Here is a 24,464-nt window from a genome sequence, read left to right as displayed (position 1 = left end):
TGCTTTTTAAATTTTTTATTGAATGTAATGTTTAAACAATTTCATAAACAACTAAATCATAAAACCGTCTGTTCATGATGCTTCCAGTCTTCTGTTCCTCCATTTTTCCACATAAAACTTGAATGTCTCCTATAAATAGAGTAGAATAAACAAGTTCAACATTGTTTCAACTGTAAAGTTACTAATTCTGAACGAAGTCTTATGTCCTGACAAAATCTGTTATTCTCTGTCATGCAAAACTAGATCTGTATTGAAGTCTGTATAATTAAGAGAAATACCAGAGAGAGTGAATAAAAGGAAAAGGAAAACCTTGCCAAAAATGCATAATGAAGCTTCTCTTACTAAATGCAATAATATAATCAATTTCATTTTTTAAATGAAAATACTTCTTAACTGCAATCTGCAATTCTGTCAAAAAAATTGAGATGCTTTTAAAGACCAAGCTGCATTAGAGAAAAATTGAACAGGGAAATCAGAAAATGAATCATCTCAGTGACCTGGAAAAAACACTCTTATTTTCACTAGCTACATACAAGAAACAGACATTCTAGGTTTTAAATTCACCATCAAAAAAATAAGTAGATTCTAAATTATGTCAAAGCTGCAGAAAAACACACCATAGCTGTTGAAAGGGTAAACCACATATTTTATGCCAAAATTTTTTCCAATTCTTTACAAAATTAGAAAAGAAAATCATATTTATCATGAAGCAATGTGGAGAAACAGTATATAATCAGATCTTTACAGAACTATAGAAAAATATTTGTTTTAGAATATAAAAAGTGGTGAGAAAATAGGAAGTTTGCTTTGACAGGCAAAATATAACAAGTCTTTAAAATCTGCTTAGCAAAAATGGTACTAATAGACTTTTAGCCAAAGATGTACAACTATTTGCAGTCTTGACAGATTTAGCATCATGCCACTTGCCACCCTCAAGTAACATATATTTGCACATTTGCATACATTTGCTGGCCAGGCAGCAAGAAGCAACACTGCAATAGGAATGTAATTCCTACAGTTCTAAAATCCCACCCTACTAGTGCAGCAACTTGTACTAGACACAAAACAGGTAATTAATGAAAACTAAAAGCCATTAATTGCTAATGAAATACCCATTCTGTAAGCCTTTTCAAGTTCAATTGCTTAGATAAATGCCCCAAGGAAATTTGATAAAGGTACACCTGTAGATGAGTGCCTGATAACAATGAGGTAGTTCAAATATCGTAAGCCCCAAGAGGTTTTATTTCCTGAAGTCAAATCCTGTGCAAGATTACTATAGCTCCTACAACGCTCAGGACTTCATACACTACCTCCTTTGAGGAGTCTCTGCAGAGACCTAATCCCTATTTAATTATTCATGCAATTTGTTTTGCTAACATTGAACATACGCAACTCTGCAGATCTATTTCTTAATTAGGAAATACTCACAGGGGGTTCCGTGAAAGGGACAGGCTCTCCTACTTTCTTCAGAAAATTTGCTAAAGACTTCAGAGATAGCTCATGCAGCTGTATATTCTTTGCTTTTGTTCTCTCATACACAGCCTTTGCAGATGCAACATCCCCATCCAATTCTGAGGAAAAAAATAAAACCCAAAAAATCCCAGTGGTTACTTGTTTCTCTTTTCACCTGCTTCCATGATGTCATGCATTCCTACTACTTGCCAAAACACATTCTATATATTTTAATATACAATATTCTAAATATTCTGGATATTCTTTGTATTCTATATATTAATAATCTATATATTTTAATATACAATATTCTAAATATTCTGGATATTCTTTGTATCCTACTGACAATTTACATCAGACAATTTACATACAGTCATTCCTTTTCACCTGAGGCTAGATAATCAGTTCCTTCAAGCATGTGCTGGAACCACAAAGGAGGAGGAGTCGCACAGTGTAAACACACAAATGATAAAAAATAAAAACAAAAGCTAAAACATAAGCCACCCAAATTCAGCCTAGAGGACTCTAGAACAGAATGTTATTCCCTTAAGTAAGGGCAGAATATTGATTGTTATGGTTGCAGGTGCTGGCTACCTGAACCTAAAGGAACAAACAAAACAAAGGTCATACGATCATTTTAGAACCCAAATTGAAAACCATTTCATCCTATTGAGCAGGAAAAAAGTTTTGCTGACCCACTAACTCATTATAAACCTTAAATACTTAGGCAACCAATAACATTTTTCAGGATATTCCATGAAAGGCACCACCCCCTACAACAGGTTCTAACTAATCCATTCTTCATTTATTTAAAACATTATTAACTTCTAGCTGGAATGGAATGTATTTCTCCTTCCTCTAAAGTGGGAGAGGGGAGGAACTCCTCCTACTACATTGACTCATGCTTAACCATCGACTTCTCTGCTGCTCAGACACTTCCTTGAGAAGCATCAGGATGAAACTGAAGTGACCCCTGACAGTTTCACTGCTGCCCTCAGGGTCCTAGAAACAGTACAACTGTTCCTAGCACCTTGTGAACAACAAGAAAGCCATCATGTCCAGTTGAATTCATTCTGCTGCTTGGGAAAACGCAAACACCTGCAGCATGAGAGCTGTCTTAGCTTTTAGTTGTTCACATTTGGAAACACCACCTTCGCAACCACAGGGCCTACAAAAACAATGGTTCATAAAGAAAAGAAAAAAGCTGTAATTATGCAGAAATGGATAGCTTGTGTCCCTTTCTCGTGAGAAAAAGCTTCCCACTCACATCTGGGAAATGGTTGAGCTCCTTTTTGAACGTGGGAGGCTACTGTAAAAACTGCAGGAAATGACGGTTTAATGAAAGCGTAATAGAAATAGTTCACTTTCTATTTCTTTAAAATAGATTTATTGTATGGGAAACACCAACAAAAAGAGCTAATACTTAGATTGCATTTAATGGACCACACAAATGTGATTTTACATATTTCTTTTTTTCTAGAAAGTATACAGCAAAGGATTATGCATCTCACCAGATAAAGGAAAGCTAGTCCTGGTAGTGGATCACATCACAAGACAAGGAAAGAAGTAAATGTCCTTTTATTTGTTCTGTCACAGATGTTTGATATATGATCAGACTTCTTTCAGCTGTGATCTATACTCTACTATATCTCTGCTAAACATATAAACAATTATAATTTTATTTGTCCATTTATTTTGATAGCTAGCAACAGTAAGAACCTGTAGTAATACTACACTCTTATGTTTCATTCCCCTTTCTAATTAACTAAAAATAACAATGGCCTGAAAGGAGAATCATTTGTTCTCTTGAAAATTATGATAATACAAGGTTGGAATTGGCCCAAAATAAGAAATCATGTTTGAAAGCTCATTAGTTTTAAAATATATACTAAAAAAATTCTTTTATTTAAAATACCTTATTTCTACCTCTCGTGGCTAGAAAACAACCTAAGCACAGCCTTCTGATTTTCAATTGCGCTAAATATTTTGCTGATGATCACTTTAACAGTCAAATGATCAATGTCTCATACAGGTGAGGTGTTTGCACAGAATAACCTGGGAACAGCTTTTAAAACTCTCCATGCTGATACTGAATGTCTCCTCTAGAACTCGCTATGAGCCACCTACATCTCTGCCTAAAGAGAGCACGGCAACCATCTGTTCACATAACAGTGTGGCTTCATATGTTGAATACACTCCAATCACTCTTTCAGGTATAAAAGAGCAAGTGACTGATTCTCTGCAATCTATGAAACTGCTGTACTATGATGTAGTTGGGAAGGATACTGAGAAAGCTGATTAGTTCACTTACGGAATTTGTACTGAGGTAAAAGCAGCGAAGAGGTAATGATAGTGTAAAGCAGCAAGTACAGTGTTGGTGACAGAAAGGCATTGTTTGTCTTATAAAAACATGTTAGAAAACTTATCCTGCAGTGAATGAAGCCACAAGGCTAAACGATTTTGGTAGTGATTGCTGTTTGGAATGTTTATAAGCAAGTAAACTTCATAAGTTAGATACCACATCATGGGAATTTCTACAACTTGATTCAATAAGGATATATTCCTTTAACACCATACCTTGGATTTAAGTTTGAAGTATTTTACCTAATTATTCCTATTTATCTCCTCTGTGATAGACTGGAGCACAAGGACTTCTGTCATTGTATTTTTTTGCTTCTAACACACATGTGGGAAGTATTTACTCCCTGTAATAAAACTGGAAGATGATAGAGTACCCAAAGCAAAGGACTCTACAGCAGAGGTGCAAGCTTCCAGCTGAGTGTTGCCATAGGGGCTGTATGTCCTGGTTTTTGAAGAGTGAGTCTTGCAAATAAACAAAATTTGATTTTTTTAGAGGTGCTCATTTTGACTTTAAAGAGAACTGATGAGCACTTCAAATCAACTATTTGTGTAAATTCAAATGAAGGCATCTGCAATATTAACTTTGGCTAAATTACAACATGTATAAAAATCTACACTAATAACAGTAAGATCCTTTCACCTTAGTGATAGAACTGATCACTTACAATTTTTGAACACACACACACACACACACACACACACACACAAAAAGGACCCAATATACTTTCTCCATGTTTTTTGGGAAAAAAGCTAGATTCATTTTAAAAGCCATTCATTTCTACAGTATTTTTCTCCATGGGTTAGGATGGATTCCTTTTTATTCCATGAAGCCCCTGCTTATCCTCTATGTGTCAGTTGGTTGCTCTTCCATCCTAATAGCCAGGATAGCGCACACACCCAACAGACTTAAACAACAAAAACCTCAGATACCCCAGTATATCCTTATGATTCAAATTGTAAAGCCACTTACACACTGTAGACCCTATTCCCCTTTATAATGGTTTCCATGACCTTTCTGAATGTCTCAAGAGTTCTTACTATAAGAAACTATTCCAAGGAGAGTAAATTACCATAACATCTCAAGAGGTAACGGTATGCCACTTCTGGATCTAGATGCTCAGGAATCAGTTCTAGAAGTCTTTCAATCACCTTTGCCTGTGAAATTTAATGCACAGACAAAAAGAGCGTTAACTTGAAATCTTAAAGAACAAAACAGAATCACCAAAGTTAGAACAATGACTTAGAACAATGACTTCACAGCTTTGAAGTGAAATGAAGTGTACTGATAACAAGGAATGGACCTGTGCGCCTGAGAGAGGACATCATAATTTCCTTCCCAAAATTCTGTATGCAGAAACAAAACAGTAAAAGAAATGTTACAAAAAGTGTAACTAATATAATAAGGGAGTAAAATCCATACTCAAGAAGCCTAAATATTACTGTCTCTTTTTTTTTCAAGTAAGCAATTAATGTATTAACGAGAATACGTAAGGATTTCAACCAATTTAAAAAAACTGCAAAACACTCAGCAGCCTTCATTGACCTAGAGGTCAATGGTAGCTATGATCAATGCTTAAAAAGCATTAGATCACTAACTAATGTGTTTAAATTTGGGGCCTCCCTCCCTTAACCTCTGATTCCAGTTTCAAAAACTCTCAGTTTTGAATTAAAAACAGTTTATTGAAATTATTAACATCTTTATCACATACTATTAACTTAAATGTGTTACTAAAATTTCTGCTTGACAAACTAAAAACATTCAAGGTTTTTAGCTCCTTCTACAGACACCAAATGACAGTGTTTATCATAATCATATTTATCATCACCACTTCAACAGAAGAACTTTTAATCTCTGAGTATTTAATGTTAATTTCCACAAAATGTAAATGTGCATTTTCCTCATTTGAAAAATACTTATTCTAGTTTGTGTGTTGGTTGTCTCCCGATGCTGCTGATCTATGAAAGAAAAATCAATGTGGTTTTGCATGCATGTGTGGGTTTTGGGGCAGTTTTTCCGTATTTTTGTTTGGTTTTATTGTTGTTGTTCAATATTGGATTTGGGGGGTATCCAGGACTTTTTTGTTTGGTTCTTAGGGTTTTTGTTTGTTTGTTGGAGGGGTGTTGGATTTGTCTTTTTTTTGGTTGGTTGGTTGTTTTTTTTTGTTTACTTTGAGGGGCCACGTGAGGAGGGAGGGATATGAGTAGAACAAGAACATCAACGAGAGCATTTCAAATTATAGGGAATGAGCACAAAGCCAGGAATCCAAACAGATGTCCAAACCACCACAAAAAGTGATATGAAATGTGTCTTTTAATGTAAACATAGAAGCATTTTATCATTAGAGAGAGACTGAGGTTTTAACTTGCATTTGTATTCATACAACATAGCCAATAAAACAAGTACTTTCAGGTTGTGATACTGAACTGGATAATGCAGTAAAACATTTAAAGCACAATGTTTGTAGGATATACAGTGTAACATCAGAAATGTAGGAAATTACTGAAACAATAGAAAATATTAAGTGCACCCTCCTTTCCATCATGATCCACAATGTAAACTGGTCCTTTAAATGTAACCAGTTCTGCAAATGAACCTCCCCCCTCCCTGAGAAACCCAATAAAACTGTCAACTGTGAAGTTCAAAATCCAAAACACTTTAACAAAGGTTGATGAAATTGTATTCTGCTACATATAAATTTAAATACATGAAAAAAAAAATATATACCTGTCCAGGTTTAGTTGCTGCTCTAGACATAAAACTCCCTAAAGTTCTCTTCTCCTGAGCTATTGCACCACACCTCTGAAGAAAAAGAAATGATTAATGTAGCAGACGTGAGTAGGTTAGTGATAAACAACAAGGTGAAAATTTCCAATTACAGATGCTTAAAATAATATCCTAATATATTAGCTATTTACGAGGTAAGTAATTGACCATTAGATTGAAAAAGAAAAGCAAAAAACCAATCACAAAACAAGTTCATGTCATGCACCTCTTTGGTAAACATTTTTAAAATGGTAGCTATAGTTTGTTTAAAACAATAAGGGAAAGAATTAAACTAATACTTCAACATACCACAAAAATGAGATTTAGGACTGCAAAAGAATGAAAAAGAGAAACACTATTCCTCTCCAATTATACTGCCAAGCATTCACAAGTGAGCTAGGGATCATAAGGTTAATTATACATTTAATAAGGTGTCAGGGAGATAACTGCTCGTTTCTTTATAAAAATTAAAATGTACAAAGCAAGTTCTCTTTAAAGTATAATTACCTACACTTATGCATACAAAGGACTGATTTCAATCTCTCTATTTTATAAAAGGCTTTAACTGCAATAGACAGTGTTTGAGAGAGAAGTTGAACTTAGAAAAGTTTGAGACAGACTAGATAAAAATCAAAAATCTATCTTACTATAAAAACAAGGTCAAAATAAAATATACAAGACAATATTTAGTGTATGTTTCTCAAAGATGTCAGTCTTAAAACTCCTACAATGCACGGTGCTTTTCTTTTTTTTTTACCAGCTGCAATATATCAGTACCAAAATGCACAGCAAAAAGAGAATATTGTGCACATAAAAATACACATATCATGAATTTCCTACAATCAATTAGTGTTGCAGACATATGCAAACAGGAAATTTTCGGTTATGTCATTATGAATGTTCTGTATGTGAAATATGGTTCAACAAGGTCTTTCAGGTCCAGGTGAGAAGATGTGAAGCCTCATTCCAAACAGACAAAAATGTACTCGTAGTGTTCTGACAAAAAACGGCTTTATGGTGCTAAATAGAGGCAAAATATTGACGGGAGAAACTTGCAGCATTTTATTGCCATTCTCATCTACTGCCAGTAGATGCTCTGAGAGGAAAGAGTCTAGTTGGAGAAACGTTTTCCACAGTCCCCTTTCATGTTGAAAATATCAAACCACTTTTGACTTTCAGCAGCAAAAGCATTCTCCCTCCAGACAGTACAAAAGACGCTGCTGCTGTTTCATGAACTTTTCAATAGATTCCTATATGCATTTTTGAAAGCAAGGAGTCTCCATGTATACAATAATATTTCAGATTATTACAAGAAAAACAGTTAATTTAGATTGTGGTTTACTTTTCAAAAAAATAACAATGGAGAGTGATTATCCCTATTTCTAGTTAGCTATTAGTAGAATACTTGATCCACACAGCAGTCACAAATGTTTAACACAGCTCAAAGTTTTTCCTGCACTGTATAAAACTCAAATTTTCTCATATACAAGAAGTTCCAACTCAAGCTTATCTGTGAATATCCACTAAGCACGAAGTACTCTTAACATGAAGAAATTCTCCCCCAGGATATAGTGGATACAATCTTATTTCAAGTATACTGTAGCCATGAATGTAATTCCAATATTTGGATGCTGTTGTAGTAAGTTTTAGGAATATATGAACGAATATCCCACGTTTTTGAAAATTTTAAGAACATACAGATTTTACTTAAAAATGCAAAAACCTGTATCTTCACAAAGGCAAGAAACTGTGACCAATTTTCATTCACTCATTCCATTTCATTTATTTCAATCAAAAAATCAGGAAGGGTAAAATAACTTGAGACTTTTTTTTCATTTTGATGTTCCCAACTATACAGCAAGAGGGTTTTATATCAAAATTGTTGAGTCTCCTTTTAATTTAATACTCAGATGACCATCTAGGCAAAGCAATAAGCAAAGTAAGGGAACATACAAATAATCCAAGCTCCTGCTGTAGCAGAAGTAACTGAATACATTTGTTGGTATGCATTCTGCTCAAAAAACGGTCTCGGAATATCATGAAATATCTGATGGATGGAGCTTTTTCTTTAACAGTTTAAAATACTTAGGAACTGGTAAATGAGTAGCATGCACTACCAGGAGATGATAAGAGGCCTCAATTTGAGGCAGGACGCTGCACACACATCAGCATGACTGCTGGACTGTCACCTGCTTGGATCATACTCTCTGACAGGGTCTATTTGTGCATGCTGCCAGAGCAGGTCCCAGCACCCACAGTTCATCCCACCTCTGCTTGTCTTTGCCTTTAGCTCTGTACAAATGGCATGAACGCAGCTGTTTCAATTCCTAATTCAGCTGAGACTGTGACCCAGAAACCAACATTTGGGTTTTAATGCATCTGTGACAGTCAAATGAACAGAAAGCAAAACGAGCTCTTAATAAACTTTGAATACAGCATTTACAATGTTATAGCAGCCAAGTGAAATAAGGTCCATGAAAAGCACAAACTGCCTGCTTCTGTTTTGCAAACTGTACAGCTGTAAGATATTATGTTTACAGCACTTAAGAAATCAGGTGAGAAGTTGCAAGGAAATGGTTTGCAGGAAACAAGTGATGTCTAGCAGAAAACTTAATAGTATTTGCAATATACAAATACTTCCTTTATTTCCTTCAGGGTATTGGAAGACAAAATCCCCTTTGACTCTGGCTACTGATAGTAGCTCATGGTTTGGAGTAGTCTAAACAGTGCACTGCTACTCACACTGTAATTCAAATGCATACCAGTACTAGTCTGTGCTATACAACACCTCTTTTTGACAATTTCTCAGTTAACCTTTGAAGAGCTCTAAGCATTTCTGTACCTCTCTTGTTATGTCATTACCTTTATCAACGATCTGGCATCATCCACTCTGTCTGCACTGACATACTGAAGGAAAAGATCCGTGACAGGTCTGTAAATTCCAAACTGACTGGCCAGTCGTTCTGCCATCACACCAACTGCAAAATGATGGGTACACAAGGAAAATCTTTGATTGAAAAGCCACTTTTGTAAACTTCGCAGGCATGATTTATGCTGACTGAGCAGGTTTTACATGTAATAGCTCTTTCATAACACCTCTGTCTAGTCAGAATATTTAAATATCATTGCAATTAACTTACATTTTTCCAAAGCTGGTTCTAATCCTTCCTCAGACACTTTTCTTAACAAATAGGAAATACTTTTGACAGCTTGATCAGGATTCTGTGCACCAGAGATAAGCAGAGGCTCAAGGTATTCCACAGCAGCATCAAGGTCATTGCTAGGAAAAGAGATTGAACTGGCTCAGTTTCTGAAATCAAGATTTCTAAACCTAAAGAAACAATTATATTAAAGTTTTTGTTTTCTATATCAAGTTTATATTTCCTAGAAATAGTTGATAGCAAAATATTAATGAAAAAAAATTACTTCATTCAGATATTGTAAAACTGAAACCATTTATGACTGAATGAATAGGCCATACACAAAAGTTTAAATGGCCTTTGACCTGTAGAAAGTTCAAGTATTTTTTTCCTCCTTAAGAAAGAGGAGTTCAGCTTGCTGCTTTAGGAAAATGTGTCCTGCAAATCTAGAAAGCAAAATCCAAACATTAATGGAGGGTATCTGAATAATTAATGCACATAAGTACAATTTAATACATAAGTATTTTTTTTACGCTATTCAATTAATTATTTACCTGATTTTTCCAATGCCTGCTTTTTTGGATGCAAAAGACAATCCTAAATGTCATTTGGTCATTACATTAATCTAAATGCTTTTAATCTTAAAACTTAAGTACAGCAAATGTTAATAAAATCATGCAGGAAGTATTCACCAAAGTGTAACCTCTACTTCCAGCATTCTAAAATATTCAAATGACAACATCTCTTATCAGTCCACTCTAAAAACTAATTCAATTGAAAAAGAAATCTGAGCACGATGAATGCTTTTAGGTGAAGCAGAAACACAGCACATTTGAGAGCTATGAAAAACCCTTTGAAAACTTTATCAGAAACATGAACCTACCAATAGCTGAACATGTATTAAAAATATCTGTAAGAACCTGTTTTTCAGAGTTCTCAAGGTACAGATTGCAAGGTATTTAAGAATATATAGGGTGTGTATTTTATGCTGCTAAGTCTTTTCATACATCCAAGTGAGTTTCAGTATGGGAAAAGTTGATGCCGCTTAAATAACATCTGCTTGCATACAGCAATTTATTTATTCTTGTCACCAATCTACATTTTAAGAATACAACCTGACTTTGCAACACTTTTACGACATGGAAATACAGGAAAATATAGCTTACAAGACAAATATTGAAGTATCTCTCCTATCTGAAGTGTTTAACTTAGGTCCATGCACTAGGACTGTGTGCCAAGGACCACCCAGATCTAAAAATTTACAAGATCAGTCCTTTGTACACAGATTGTTTTTTCAGTGTTTGTAATATAGTAAGATCACTACTGAAACAGGTTTGAGTGGCTCTCCTTCAATTTAAGTCCTCTTGTTGTTCCACACGCTCCAGTGACTATTCTCTCTGGTGTGGCATGACTGAGGCAATTGGGTATCTGTGATGTACTACAGAGTTCTACAGCTTTCCTGCAGAGTCAGACTGGGGGGGGGTGGTCTACCTGATGAAACTAGTTTGAAATAAAATAACAGAATATGTAGGATCCTTGAAGATTGGTTCCTGCAAAGTATATTTGAGAAGTTGATAGTGTGCCCTTTCTCCTACAGGTGCTTCACCCATGCACATGCTGCACAGTACCAATGTATCAACTAAACCAGAAATGCCAGGCAGAGCACGATATGGAATTAAACAGTTGAGTCACAGGATACTCGAAATGTGGGGATAATTATCATAGTTGAAACTGTGGCCTAAATCAGCACAGGATTCAGTTTTACATTCAATTTTACATTCAGATTTCATAGATGCTGCTTTTGATCTAACCCCAAGGACACTCTTTACAGGTACATTAGAACAAAGGTGTCACAGCTAACTTACAGCACCAGAGAAGACTTTATACTCTCCTAAATGCTTCACAGTTATCCCTGTATTTCATTAAATTATTTGCAGCCCCAAATGTGTTTGGGAAACAATACCAGAAGAGAACTGCACGGTACACTCAAGTTGACCAGAATTTTAACATCTAGGACACTGTAAGAATGGAAATAGAACTAAACGGATAATACAAGAGATTTCCCACCACTCTGCAGAAAAGAATTACATGCACTAGTCCTAGAAATACTTACGTTTTCATATGAGCCAATGCAATAGCATTAGCCATTAGTGAGGCAGAAAGACCAATTGATTTTGTGATGTCTTCCACCATGTTTTTAAGTGCTTGCAGGTTCTTTAGATCTCCTTTTTCTGCCAGAGCCTGAACGAGAGCAGTAACTGCTGGTCTGGAAGGCAACATGCCACTGTCAAGCATTCCTTTTAAAACAGCCAAGGCATCTAACAATGGTAAAGAAACAAGGCAAGCAGAAATCAGACTTTAGCTCAGAAGGCAACCATGCTGCTGGTATCATTAATCCTACCCGCTTAAAAACATGTACAGAAAAAAATTATTTTGGCAAACTTCAGCCTCAAAATCGCTATAGTGAATTCCAACTTGAATATATACAAATACAAATAAAAACTTCCAACAATAACTTAGGTTAAAATCCCATAATATTTCAGAAATAAAAGGCATTAAGCTACTTTTAAGATTTCAATATTTTTTTAGTAACCAGCCTAATGAAATCAGCTGTGCCATACATGTCCCTCCCTTATGACTTCAAAGTCCTGACCTTTTTACCTTGTTTTTTTCTCCAAACTATAATCAGTTTTCTTTACTAAAAACCAAAACTGTTGAATACTTAAGAACAAATATAGTTTAAAAATGTAGTTCATTATTGAAACTGAAGTATTATATTGAGATTGGTCTTTTTAAGTGTGCACCAAAACTTTTGTTTCCCAAAATTTAATTTTTAACTAAAAGTATGGGACACAAGCCTCCATACAAGACCAAAAACTCAGAACTCAGCAATTACCTCAAAAACTCCAAAGATTATAGCAATTACCTATGTTAAAACCACAAAGTCAATCTCCTGTCCATCTGGCACAAATTCTCCAAACCCACAGCAGATGAAGTCACCCTTATTTCTCTAAGCAGAATTCTTGTCAATTTATGTTATACATGAGCAAACACACGCAGAAAGACATGCCCCTCTGGTAAAAATCTCTTGCTCCCTACCAGCATAGGCAGGATTAGTCACAGATGATAATTATAATACCAAGGGATAACACTTCTAACATAATATACACCCACATGAACTCCACAGCATTAGCATTCCAATTCAATATGCAGGTACTGCAGAAACCAAGTATTACCTTTTACAAGACAATAAGAAAAAACATCCTGTATGCCTAGCCTTCCTTCAGAGGAAATTTTCTTTCTGCCCCCCCTCTCCTTCTTGTTAGGGAAAAGAAAAGGAGCAAACACATCAGGGGCAAGATTCGCAATACTTAAAACCCAATCTTAGACCACATGCCAATGTTCAAGTTGTCTCCTGACTGTAACTGTGGACCTCCCTCTAGCATGGAGCACGACCAGCCTTCTCAAGAACAAGGAAAGAGAAAGATTTGAAAGCTGCATATGTGCAAGACTACTTCAAGAAATTACGTACTAGTAGCATATTGGGTAATTCTGCTTGTGAAAACCAGCCACTCATCTTTCAAAATGCTTTCTCCTACAAACTCTGCAAATTTCCTACTGTGAATCTGAAGTTGTGACTCTTTAAAGTAACCTGGTTTTTACCAAAAAACTAGAAGGTATTAGAGTTCTTGTTAGTATACTTAGGGGCCTACATAAAAACCTTTGAACTATACCCCATTACACAGCAAATAATGTGGTGAACTATATTAGGAAGTGTTAAAGCAATCACAGGATGCAGGTCAAATGGAGCTCACCAACAAAGATGACAAAAGCACTGTGCCCAAAAATATTCTGGGTAATCTATGAGCCTCAGAAAATGACCAATATGGTTGAAATATTTAGTAGCTTGCATTTTAAAGGCTTCACTTAGAAAAAGAGAGGCAGTATCTTTCAAATTAAAACAGAAACAAGGATCAAGTCTGACTATTCAATGAAATTACCAGAGTAAAGCTTGTTCTATGCACAAGATAAAGGAAAATAAAATTTTGCAAAGGGATGTAAACTTCTTGAGAAACTTTGTACTGTGCAAAAAGAAAGCTTTTTAGAGTACAGCAAGGAAGAGAGTTGATATGGCAGAAAATTTAATATGCTAGCTAAAAAAATCCCATATAGTTAGTGCAACAGACTGGCAGAATATAGAAACATCAGTGATATTCTGAAGAAGGGAAGAATTTTGGTGTGCAGTAGTAAGGAAGAACTGGCAAAACTTTACGGTATACTGGAGAAGAAAAAGGAGAAATTAGAATAAAATCAGACAGAAAGTCAGCTGTGAAAGCTGAAAAAAAAAGATCCACCAAGAGCGAGAGAAGCAACTGCATTCACCAAAACACTTCAGTCGATGACAACTGGCAATGATGTAAAACTGGAGACTGAATGAGAAAGGTATTTATCAGCTACAGGAAAGAAAGAGTACAAGTGAGAAGATGTGTCTAAATGCTCATCTTGAGTGTTTTAATGTAGCTGATGTTACATGGGTATGGGCTACTACAGCTATACAAAATGGAATGAAATAAAATGATGGCAAAATCAAAAATGGATTTTCTGGTATGCCTTGTAATAAATACCCAACTCAAATAATACATTTAAGTTGTACACAGCTGCTTTAATGCTTAAAGGTACTGACAAAAGTATGTATCAACACTGTACTTAAGACTTGCACAGCATTGCACTCCACCTAAAATTATGTGCCTGCAGAGTTTTCCTCTCTTGCAAGAGTTCTACAGTACAACTAAATAAGTAAAGTGTAACGCTGCAGAGGCGACCTCTAGGCTGCAAAGCAATCAATGCCAACAACTAAAACAAAACAACTGTAAACTTTATCCACCATCTTGCTGGCTACTCTTACGTACTTTTCAGCCACCATTTTTTTTTCCTATCATCATTGTTACATTAAAAAGAAAACCAAGCCGAATATTTTGTTACTGTTGGTATTGAGAACTATTAAAAAGTATTTGATTAAGTTTTTAAATCAATATTATAATCATTTAGTGCACAATCATGCACATTTAACAGTCAATTTAACTCATCTGGTATCTCACACAACCAACACAATATGCAAGAAACAACTGCTGGGAATTGTTTCAGATGCTCTAAAGTATGTTAATTTCCAAAGCAAAATGACTTGTGCTGTGAATTTTAACACACTTGAAAGCCTGTACTTTCTCTCGTTCTGGAGCACAAATTTTGCATGTCTGAAGAGCTGTGATTCATCTTAAGAAAACCCATCTTGTGTTAAATGGAATGGAAACTGGACTAAGTGGTCAAATGACAAGTACATTCATATTCAAGCTGTATTATAAATGCATGTACAGTAATTTACGTCTCTCAGCTACCACAAAAGGCTCTTGATAAGCAGGTAATTTGCTAAATGGACTCCTTTATCCAAGTATTCGAAGGGCGTTACAAGAAAAATCTGCAGAGGCATTAATGTGACGTAAAGGTCAAGCATTGTGACATACCTTTCAAATAATCCCGCCTAACTTGCGATATGATGAGGAGGCTGCTGGCAGCACTGTTCAGTGTGAAGCCCTTGATGTGGGTCTCAGCACTAAAAGAAGCAGACATTTAGAAAGGAATTACTGACATGCTTCTGATACGATAATAAATGGTTGAGCACCAAGGTGAAATTATAAAAACTACTGTTCGTATGTTAAAAATATTGCTGCAAAATATCGACCTGGAGACAGCTTTTGTGTTATCCTGTCAATGGTTATAGAAGGATAATTTTTTTTTGCATTCTGACAGATGACAAAGTTGGAAGTGAGCAACAAAAGAAACAAAGTACAAGATTTTTTTTAAACAATCGGTTCAGATTCTTGAATGCTGACATATTAGATGACTAAAATAACTGCATGCCCTGCATTGTTCTGTTATATCCCAAGCTGGATACTTTTTCTTCTTTTTTCAATAGTCACCATAATTATAAAATATAAAACTATTCTTTCAGCAATAAAAAAATGAAACATTTATTTTCAGCACTGTATATTTTAAACATAAACTAAAGCATATTATGAACTAACACCATGTCATTTGGTTGATTAATTTTCAAATTTCTGTCATCTAGATGTATACAGGTTTTAAAGTGAACATCCTACATTTGCTGCCTTAGCCACGTTAAAATTGTATTTTGCTTATCAATTCTTTATCTCCTCTAATACAAAACTTCACGTATGTATATAACAAAAACAATCTTTAATGACCTTGCTAAAGCTTTTCTAACATTCTGGAAATTAGTAAAGAGAGACCAACCAGCAATTACATTGGTCTTATAGTACAAAATGTTCCTGTTCCTAAATGACATACAGCCAAGACCCATTTTTAATATATAAGGATAACTTTACAAATGTTCATTTCTAGATTACAAAATCTCTATAGAGCAAAGGGGGGCATTGCCATTTACCATATCAGCAATCAAGATAAACCTCACTGATCATCTTGTGGCAAACAACTGAGCAGCCTACCTACTTGAACTTAGGGGCTGAGCGGATTGGGAGGTAAGCAGGGTCATTGCTAAATTGTTCTCCTCAATCCCAAGAAAATCCTTCACATTGCACACAATATGACTATCCTCTCAGTCACTTTCAGCCTCCCAGGCTCACAAATGCAGTCACTGGACTCAGGATTTTCTTACTCTCCCAACCAATCCCCTTAATCCCTGCCTAAGCACCCACTGCTCAGTTCCGCCTTTTTTTTTTTCCTTTGTCCCATCTGTCAAAGCCCTTAAGTCAACAATTCATGCATGAGACTGTAAATTACATATAACAAAGGATTTACTTTCTCCAATCTTCCAATCTTTAGTGTGATTAAATAGATGTTAGCTACTATTACAGAACTAATCCATCATTCCAATACTCCTAAATTTCTATTTAAAACTTCTTGGACTACATGCAGTAAATATTCCTCAAAACAGCTCTAGAATGTGAAAGCAACTACACTTGGACTAACCAATAGATCAGTAATCTGAGTTGTTTAGTGTTTGTTTTTTTCCAAATGCAGAGTAGGAATGTTATTTCCTTCTTCTCCCACATCCCTTTCTCACGGAAGTTTCTCAGTTCTTATAACAGGAGGGAAGTTTTAAAATTATTGTACCTTTTTAAATAAAAAATTGTTATTTTGTTGCCTATGCTAATGCTCACAGTAAGACTGTGTAAATATTATTTACATTTCAGATGTGGCTTCAAACAGTAAAAAGAGTATTTTATGAAAATATTAGGAGCTGCACAGGTTTCAGGTCACATTTAGACTTTGTAAGAGTAATCTCTTTGTAGTATGAGTTTGGAAAAATTGTGAAGCACGCAGAAATGTGTGCAAAACACAGACATTTGTTATTTTTCAACCACAGGCACACACACAATCATTTTCTCCATTTCAGTGAATAATTTAAAACTTACAGACTTTTGAAAATGCTTAATATAAGCATGATTGTGTTACTAGAAAAAAAGATACACAGATACATCATAAACACTGCCAAGACTAAGCATGTTCTGTCTTAATGCAACAGTGACCTGTTACAGGCTTCTTGGAATGTCATTATTTGGCATTTCTATGCTACAACATGGAGTATGAGAGTTCTGAAAAGCACAGGGGTTATGATGATGGCTGACCAGTGACCAAGAATAGAACCTCTTATAAAATTCTATTTACTTTGCTCTTAAATATCTCAAGGTTCAGAGGCTTAGTCCTTTAAAACACATTTCCAACTTTTTTAGTATTTCAAATTACTTTTTTCCTACAACACTTATGTAAAGTGGGAATTCTGAATAACTTAAATACTAGCAACAAGAAACCACTTTCTTTCTGCTCTTCCAATCTGCAAATTCCTGCTGGTAACATGCATTACTTTTGCATTTTCTTTACAAGTGTTTAAAGCCGCAGAGCAGGGAAGAAGTCCATCCATGTACAAATCTTCAGTAAAATGTTTCAAACTTCTTCCCTGAAGAACGTTTCAATACATCTTTAGATACCTGAGTATTTTCTGTGAAACAAACTAGCTAAATTTCATCAACATTCTTTGTAATCCTAAAACATCTCCTCTCCATCTTTTTCTATTTGTAAAGATTTATCAGTTGCCTCCATTACAGGGAGCTTAATTTGATAAGCTGTTTTAGTTTTCCCTTGATGTAAGCCATATATCCAGCAAGCACAAACATTCCTTATCATAAAGCCTAGTTACTGTGACCTATTTGAAAAAATATTATTTGTTCTTCTGAATGCAGAACTCAAACACTTTTTCAATGAAAGACATTTCTCCAGTCTAAACACTTTTAAAGAAAACATGAAAATAATAAATATAATTTTATACTACACTGTTCCTGGTCATCAAAAACTAAGCTAAGTCTAAAAATTACTAGGTTTTTTTACAGTGTTCTATGCTTTAGATAAGTTACCTACAGGCACTTTCAAATTCACTGTATTCAGTCAGTGAGTACACTTGACAACAACTAGTCTTGTTTTTGCTGAAGAAACCAAAAGACTTAAAATCCTTAAACTTAAATTTTTGTTCTTAACTCTACACCGACAAGTCACAACACTTGTAATTTGAAGCCTATAACCTGACCAGAACACACATTACAGGCAATAATTAAAGCAAGTGGTGTACCATATAACTCACTAAAGGTTAATTCAACTCTGTTGATTCTAATAGTTCATGACAGCAGGTTGGATTTATTTCAGAAGTGTAAGAGTTGGATCTAAGGTTTATGGTCATCTCCTAGCCACTGGCATCACAGTCAAACGTACCATTTTGCATTTGGCAGGCAGCCAGCTGCCAGGAAGTGTGGGCAGGGTAAGACAGGCATTGAGGGGAAGGCTCACGGGCAGCTAAGTGAAGGAATCTTGTCTGTTTGGATACTGCTCCAAAGAGGAAAAGGCAGACTGCCAGAAGGGTAGACTTTCAGCTCTGATGCCAAGTACATTTGTTCACATTGTTAGTTCAAATAAGTTATTAGCAATACATACTGACACTCTAGTACCTTTTAAAAATATGATATATCGCCCTATGAAAGGCTAGTGTATTTCTTACCGCAGCTCCTAATGACTAGTCATGACCTGTTTTCCCATTAGAAGACAAGGACTTGCCTGAAAATGATCCAGAAATTGTTTAACCACCCTCTCCAAACCAACAAAAATCCGCCAAACAAAGAAAAGCCTTACATGCGTTTCACTTCAATGGCTTCTTGAAGACAATTCTGCGCTAACAGTGCTCTTATAAGGGTGTCATAAAAATTATACTGAAACTCATCCTTCCCTTTTGTTTTCATGAAAATATCGTAGGCCTCTAAAGAAGAAAAAGAAAGTCAAAAAGAAATGTCAGATTGCAACAATGTTGATCACAGAAAGAAATCACATTGCAAAAGGTCCATCTTAAATTTATTTATCCTTTGCTTACATCTTTAAGCCCAAAGCTGCTGATCACAGCTTGTTCAAAACTGCTTGTATACAACAATCGACACATACTTCCACAGAAAAATAAGTTTGCTACTGCTCTTTCTTTACACGTGGCTGTTGCTTCAATACCAACATAGCTGGTTAGAAGGGGAAGACTTGGGATTCTTAAAGCAACACCTAATTCTGGGGTATATAGTTACAGCATCTGGTGCGTGATCACAACAGCATTTAACAAATAATATAGGAGGTGACTCCAATATGGGGAGATCAAATTATTTGGCTACGACAAGATTTATACAAAACATACAATTTACAAATATACAGATATTTAACAAGTAAACTACACTGCATTTGTTTGACTGATTAACAGTTTTATTTCATGCATTCACAATAACTGTCAGTGTATGAAAAGATGTTACCAAAAAGGGGGAAAAAATGATAAGCACACTTTTCAGTCATTTATTTTTCTGAAACAAGATTATACAGTTATAAACATGCAGCTAAAACTGCCATCCACACTGTAACATACACTAGAAAGCTGTGTTAAGAACCATAAATGTTCTTTTATGTCTAAACTGAGACTGCATGTTTCATTTAATGATTCATAAAATAATCCATTTGCTAATTCAAATCACAGTCACAACAACCTTTACAATTTAGTCCAGAAATAGCTGGACTATCACTACAAATTTCACAGCTACGCATCAAGTTTTTTTTCTTATACTTTAAAAGTAAAGATGAGGGCAACTCATTTTAATCTTACTGACACAAGAAGCATCACACTAACCACAGTTATTTGTGTGTTGTGGACTTTTAACCAAAGCTGTTGGTATGCCTTTTGGTTTGAATCCTAAACTTCTTCAACCAAAGATTATACATAAAAACTTCCTGAAATGTAAGCACAGAAATGACTATACGTAAAATGTGTTATTTACATAGCACCAAGTTAATAGAATTAACATGGCTATTCACGATCTACTTGGATGCTTGGAACTACATTAAAAATATATATGAATGGAGATAAAGGATAAGAATATCACAGGAAAAATTAAATTCACTTCTGTGCATGTGAGTTTCACGTACACAAGATAGACATAAGAGTATATGACTCATAACAGTATTGACATTACAATAGTGATTGCACTGTGGATCAAAAGACCAATGAAACAACAACAGGATCACACAGGAAAGGTCTTTAAATCCTTCATCACCTTTACTTATAGGTCTGAAGTTAAGCTTGGCCTGCAGCGATGTGCTGAACTTTCTTGCCTGCTCAGATGCTGATCACCAGCATTCACAGACTCTTCACATTTAAATTCAGAGAGAAAGACATTTTTTTCTTTCCGTGGTTCTGAAATCTGAGGTACCAGCAGACTAGCAATCACATTCAACAGTATCAATAAACCTTTGGTTGGTATCATGTGCTACAAATGCAACTAATGATTTACAAAAATGTAGCTGACTGGTGATAGGTTTGTTCTTTCTGCTCATAAATGCCTGTTTAAATTCTATTTTTTCAAGGTAAAAAATTCCTTATGTTTAGAGACTCCTACAAAAGCTCTGCTGTCTTCAGACTTAACTACAATTTCACCCTGTGTTTAAGAATTGCTTTGTACTGGTTGGGTACAGAAATGGACTTGCTACATGAATGTCAAGCACATCATACCATTAATTATCACAGTCCTTAAAATGCAAGATCTCTTTCTACAAGGAAATGTATTTAATTTTTTTTTAATGACTTGTTCAGTGAAGAACTAAAAAATCTTTGTGTCGGTTTTGTTTTCCTCTTCTAGGATGTTTTACTGTGTATGTTAGTCTGAACCTCAGAATGATAACACTATTTAGATTATTTTCTTAACTTTATTTTGCATCAGTGCAAGTAGTGTGTTTGAAGTATTATCAGCTTATGTCTTCTTCAGGTGGAATCTAAAATTACTAAAGTATATTAGCATTCAAAAGAGAAATTTCTTGGTTTTAAAATAATATTCTGTTATACTAGCTGTTTCAAGTAGAAAGATTTGTTAGAAAAGTGACAACTTGCCAAGAAAGTCTCAGCTCTCAAAACAGTCAAATCTGTTTCAGAAATTGTGACTGCTTGGGATATGTATTCTCTCACTGAGAAATCAAGATAAAAATGAAAATATGACTTTGCATAAATCAAAAACTCCAGAGAATAGACTACCAAAACACATGTCAGAGCTGGTAAGTTCATGAAATAGTTACATAACTAGATTGAGTTAATCTTTTTCCCATCAAAAAGCTGCTCTATTACATTCACACCAAAATTACATGATACTGTTATATAAAAAAAAGCAACAGCTTAGTCTTTTTAGGTTTTCTTTAAGGCCAAGATAATGGTTTCCAAGAAGAGAAGAACTGTTTTCCAACACTGTCTTTTTTTTTCCTTCCTTCCCAATAGCTCTAGACTAACTCCTCTCAAATACTGCATCTTTAAATAAAAGAAGATGCAGAAAGGGTTTACAGATAAATTCAATATCCAGTGTCATCACAGACTGTGATTTTATATTTTTGTTTTAAACTAGCCTTCTTGCAAAGTCCAAGGCATATTTAGTTTCCTCCTGCTCTCAACCTGATTTAGGACACCAAAGGCACAGGACATTTTTCTAGTGATAATGTTTTAAAGTACATTTCATTAATTTTGCCTGATTTTAAGTGAAAATGTTTCTGCATTTCTCATTTACTTATGATTCCCAAAATTTACCAACAAGCAGAATCTCCTGAAAACATTAACTTTATTTGTGCCATAACACTCATGATTCTTAATGTGATATTGCACTTGCTATATACAGAATGTCTTGACTCAATTTCAGACTCCTAATCTGTACAGACTGAATATTTAGACTGAATAACTCTATGGAGTGATTTTATTCACAACTTAAGTTAAATGTGTCAATGACTGATATATTCTCCTTTTAAAAACTCAAAGCTTAAAAAATCTGTGTGTCCAACCTGTAAAATATACTGATTACACTCAGAGAATTACGAGGTGTCTTGCTTTATAAATTTTCCTCATTCAGCAAAATTAAATTCTTTAAACCTACCGAATTCTATTTTCTAAACTACTTTCAAGTGAGGTATTTAGTTACTGTAGTACAGATGAAGAAAATATGGATTCCCAGAATATTCAAATGCTTTGCTCCTTGGCAAATACTAGAAATAGACTGATTTGGAGCCAGGCTCTTCTCAGGGGTGCTGAGCAGAAGGACAAGAGGCAACAGGTAGAAATTGATGCACAGGAAGTTCCACCTGAACATAAGGAAGAACTCTTTTACTGTGCAGGTGACCCAGCACTGGAACGGATTGGCCAGAGAGGTTGTGGAGTCGCTCCCACCGGAAATATTCAAGAATCCTGCGCCATGTGCTCTAGAATGACCAAGCTTGAGCAGGGAAGTTGGACCATACAACCCACTGTGGTCCCTTCCGACCCATTCTGTGATTGATTCTGACCCTGCTTTGTAAGGTCCAGTAAAGCTATTTCTAACTCTGTCCCCCTGCTCAGGATGAGATGTATACGAATGGATTTCCAGTGATTAAACACAGACTAAATCAAAGGAACTGCACTGAAGCACACTCCTCTCTTCTATACAAAAGTCAAACATAAATGAGTAAATCAATTCTGTTTTTATTGGAGACAGGGAAGTTTGCACCAAAGAGCACTGCAGTTAATTGAAACCTTAAAATGGATGTGGAAGGGGAAGAAAATCCAGTGGATTTCAGTTTACCTTTTGCTTTATTTTTTCTGCAAAGCATCCTTATTTTTCTTTCTTCCTCAATAGTAGCACTTAAACTTCTGGTATCTTCATGCCTAACCTTTAAAACATACAAACATTTAAGTTAATGCTATCTGTTTAATGTTTTTTTTTATGAGAAGAAATACATTCAAAAGTGATGTTAACCAGGAAAGTTAAACTCCAATTACCTTAGGTACCTCAAATGGAACAACCTGGCCATTTTTCTCAAATATATCAGCAAGTAAAGTTAGCGTTTTCTCACGAGGAACAATATTTTCTTCTTGAATTTTAGTCCAAACAGCTTCAGCCTTCCCCCAGTCATCATTGTTCTCTGAAACAAGATTAAAATCTTCAAATAAAAGCAATTGAGAATGTACACACTTATCTAAAGTGATTCAAAAAAGGTGCCTCTGGAAAATAATTAATCAATTAGTCACATACTTCTGCTTCATATGATCAGCAATTTGAAAAGTTCTGAACTACTTTAATACATAGAGGATGTTAGAAGATGTAAATAGAGAAAAACCCCAAAGATTACATGAATTTTCAGATGAACGAGCAATTAGCTAGAAAGTATTACAGAAGTGATCTTCCCCACTCATCAGTTCTATTGTTCTTGATTGTTAATTGAAATTTATATATGCATCACTGTACGTAACTGCAAGTAAATAGAAAGCTGGACTTCAAGCAAACAGTTAACTACTATTTGACTACCTAAGCAGGTGCTCTCATGTTGCCTTTACGTTTTCTAGCTTTGTAGTCACCAGTTGTGAAGCATTTTTGACTATCAGACACTACTGATCTACATCCTGGTAAAACTGAGCTCTCTAAAGCAGAAATGTCCTTCCCAGTGAGCTGCCTTGGCATTTTATTTAAATCAGATTTAATTCTCCTGCTATACATGCAAATTTCGTAAATTCTTCACTGTTGCTTCTGCCACAGTTTTGAGTTCCACAACTGTAAGAGATCCCAGCAACTGGAGCAAATTCAGCCATGGAGACAGACATGATCCTTGTGGGTCCCTTCCAGCTCAGGATATTCTGTGCTTCTGTGGGGCTGGAGTAGATCAGCAAGAAGAGGAAGTCAAAGAAGATGAGTTCTGGGCAGCCTGGAGAAAATAGGCTAACAGGGAATGCAATTGCTGCCTTCAATTACCTAACTAACAGCTACAGAGAAGAGCGAGTCAATCTCTCCTTGCAAGTGCACAGTAAAGGATGACAGGTGATGGTTAAAAGCTGCAGCAATGGAATATCTGAGAATGATCCAACCCTGGAACAGATTGTCCAGAGAGGCTGTTTGATTTCCACCATTAGAGGCACTCAGAACTTTACTAAATAAGGCCATGATGTGATCTGACTTTGGAGCTGTCCTAGCTCCAGGAAATGGCCAAGCTAAAAATTCCTGAGGTTCTCTCCAGCACAAATTATTCTGTGATTCTAAAAAATCAAATGCCTTGTTTTCAACATTTTTGATCACTGCTTGGACTGGATGGTAGGTTCTTTTTTTATATGCCTAAAATAGATCTGAAGTTATGGCTTAGGTACACAA

General features: G+C 35.3%; 1 protein-coding gene across 2 annotated transcripts in view; it reads right to left on the bottom strand.

Annotated features, from left to right (window-relative positions):
• LRPPRC (leucine rich pentatricopeptide repeat containing) overlaps window positions 1–24,464 on the bottom strand; it is an 87,265-nt gene continuing 62,801 nt past the window's right edge. For both annotated transcript variants that reach the window (XM_051783746.1, XM_051783748.1), the window contains exons 28-38: window positions 23,105–23,247; window positions 22,908–22,995; window positions 18,931–19,054; window positions 15,237–15,325; window positions 11,831–12,035; window positions 9,718–9,857; window positions 9,440–9,555; window positions 6,539–6,613; window positions 4,884–4,968; window positions 1,429–1,571; window positions 1–129 (exon numbers count right to left, since the gene is read on the bottom strand). In XM_051783746.1, coding sequence (XP_051639706.1) covers window positions 73–129; window positions 1,429–1,571; window positions 4,884–4,968; window positions 6,539–6,613; window positions 9,440–9,555; window positions 9,718–9,857; window positions 11,831–12,035; window positions 15,237–15,325; window positions 18,931–19,054; window positions 22,908–22,995; window positions 23,105–23,247 — 1,265 coding nt within the window. In that variant the 3' untranslated portion in view covers window positions 1–72. The remainder of the gene's footprint in view (window positions 130–1,428; window positions 1,572–4,883; window positions 4,969–6,538; window positions 6,614–9,439; window positions 9,556–9,717; window positions 9,858–11,830; window positions 12,036–15,236; window positions 15,326–18,930; window positions 19,055–22,907; window positions 22,996–23,104; window positions 23,248–24,464) is intronic.

Source organism: Manacus candei, unplaced genomic scaffold, assembly GCF_025592945.1.
Source record: "Manacus candei isolate 608988 ecotype Guabito, Panama unplaced genomic scaffold, ASM2559294v1 h1tg000017l, whole genome shotgun sequence".
Lineage (NCBI taxonomy): Eukaryota > Metazoa > Chordata > Aves > Passeriformes > Pipridae > Manacus > Manacus candei.
This window is presented reverse-complemented; position numbering and strand designations above follow the sequence as displayed.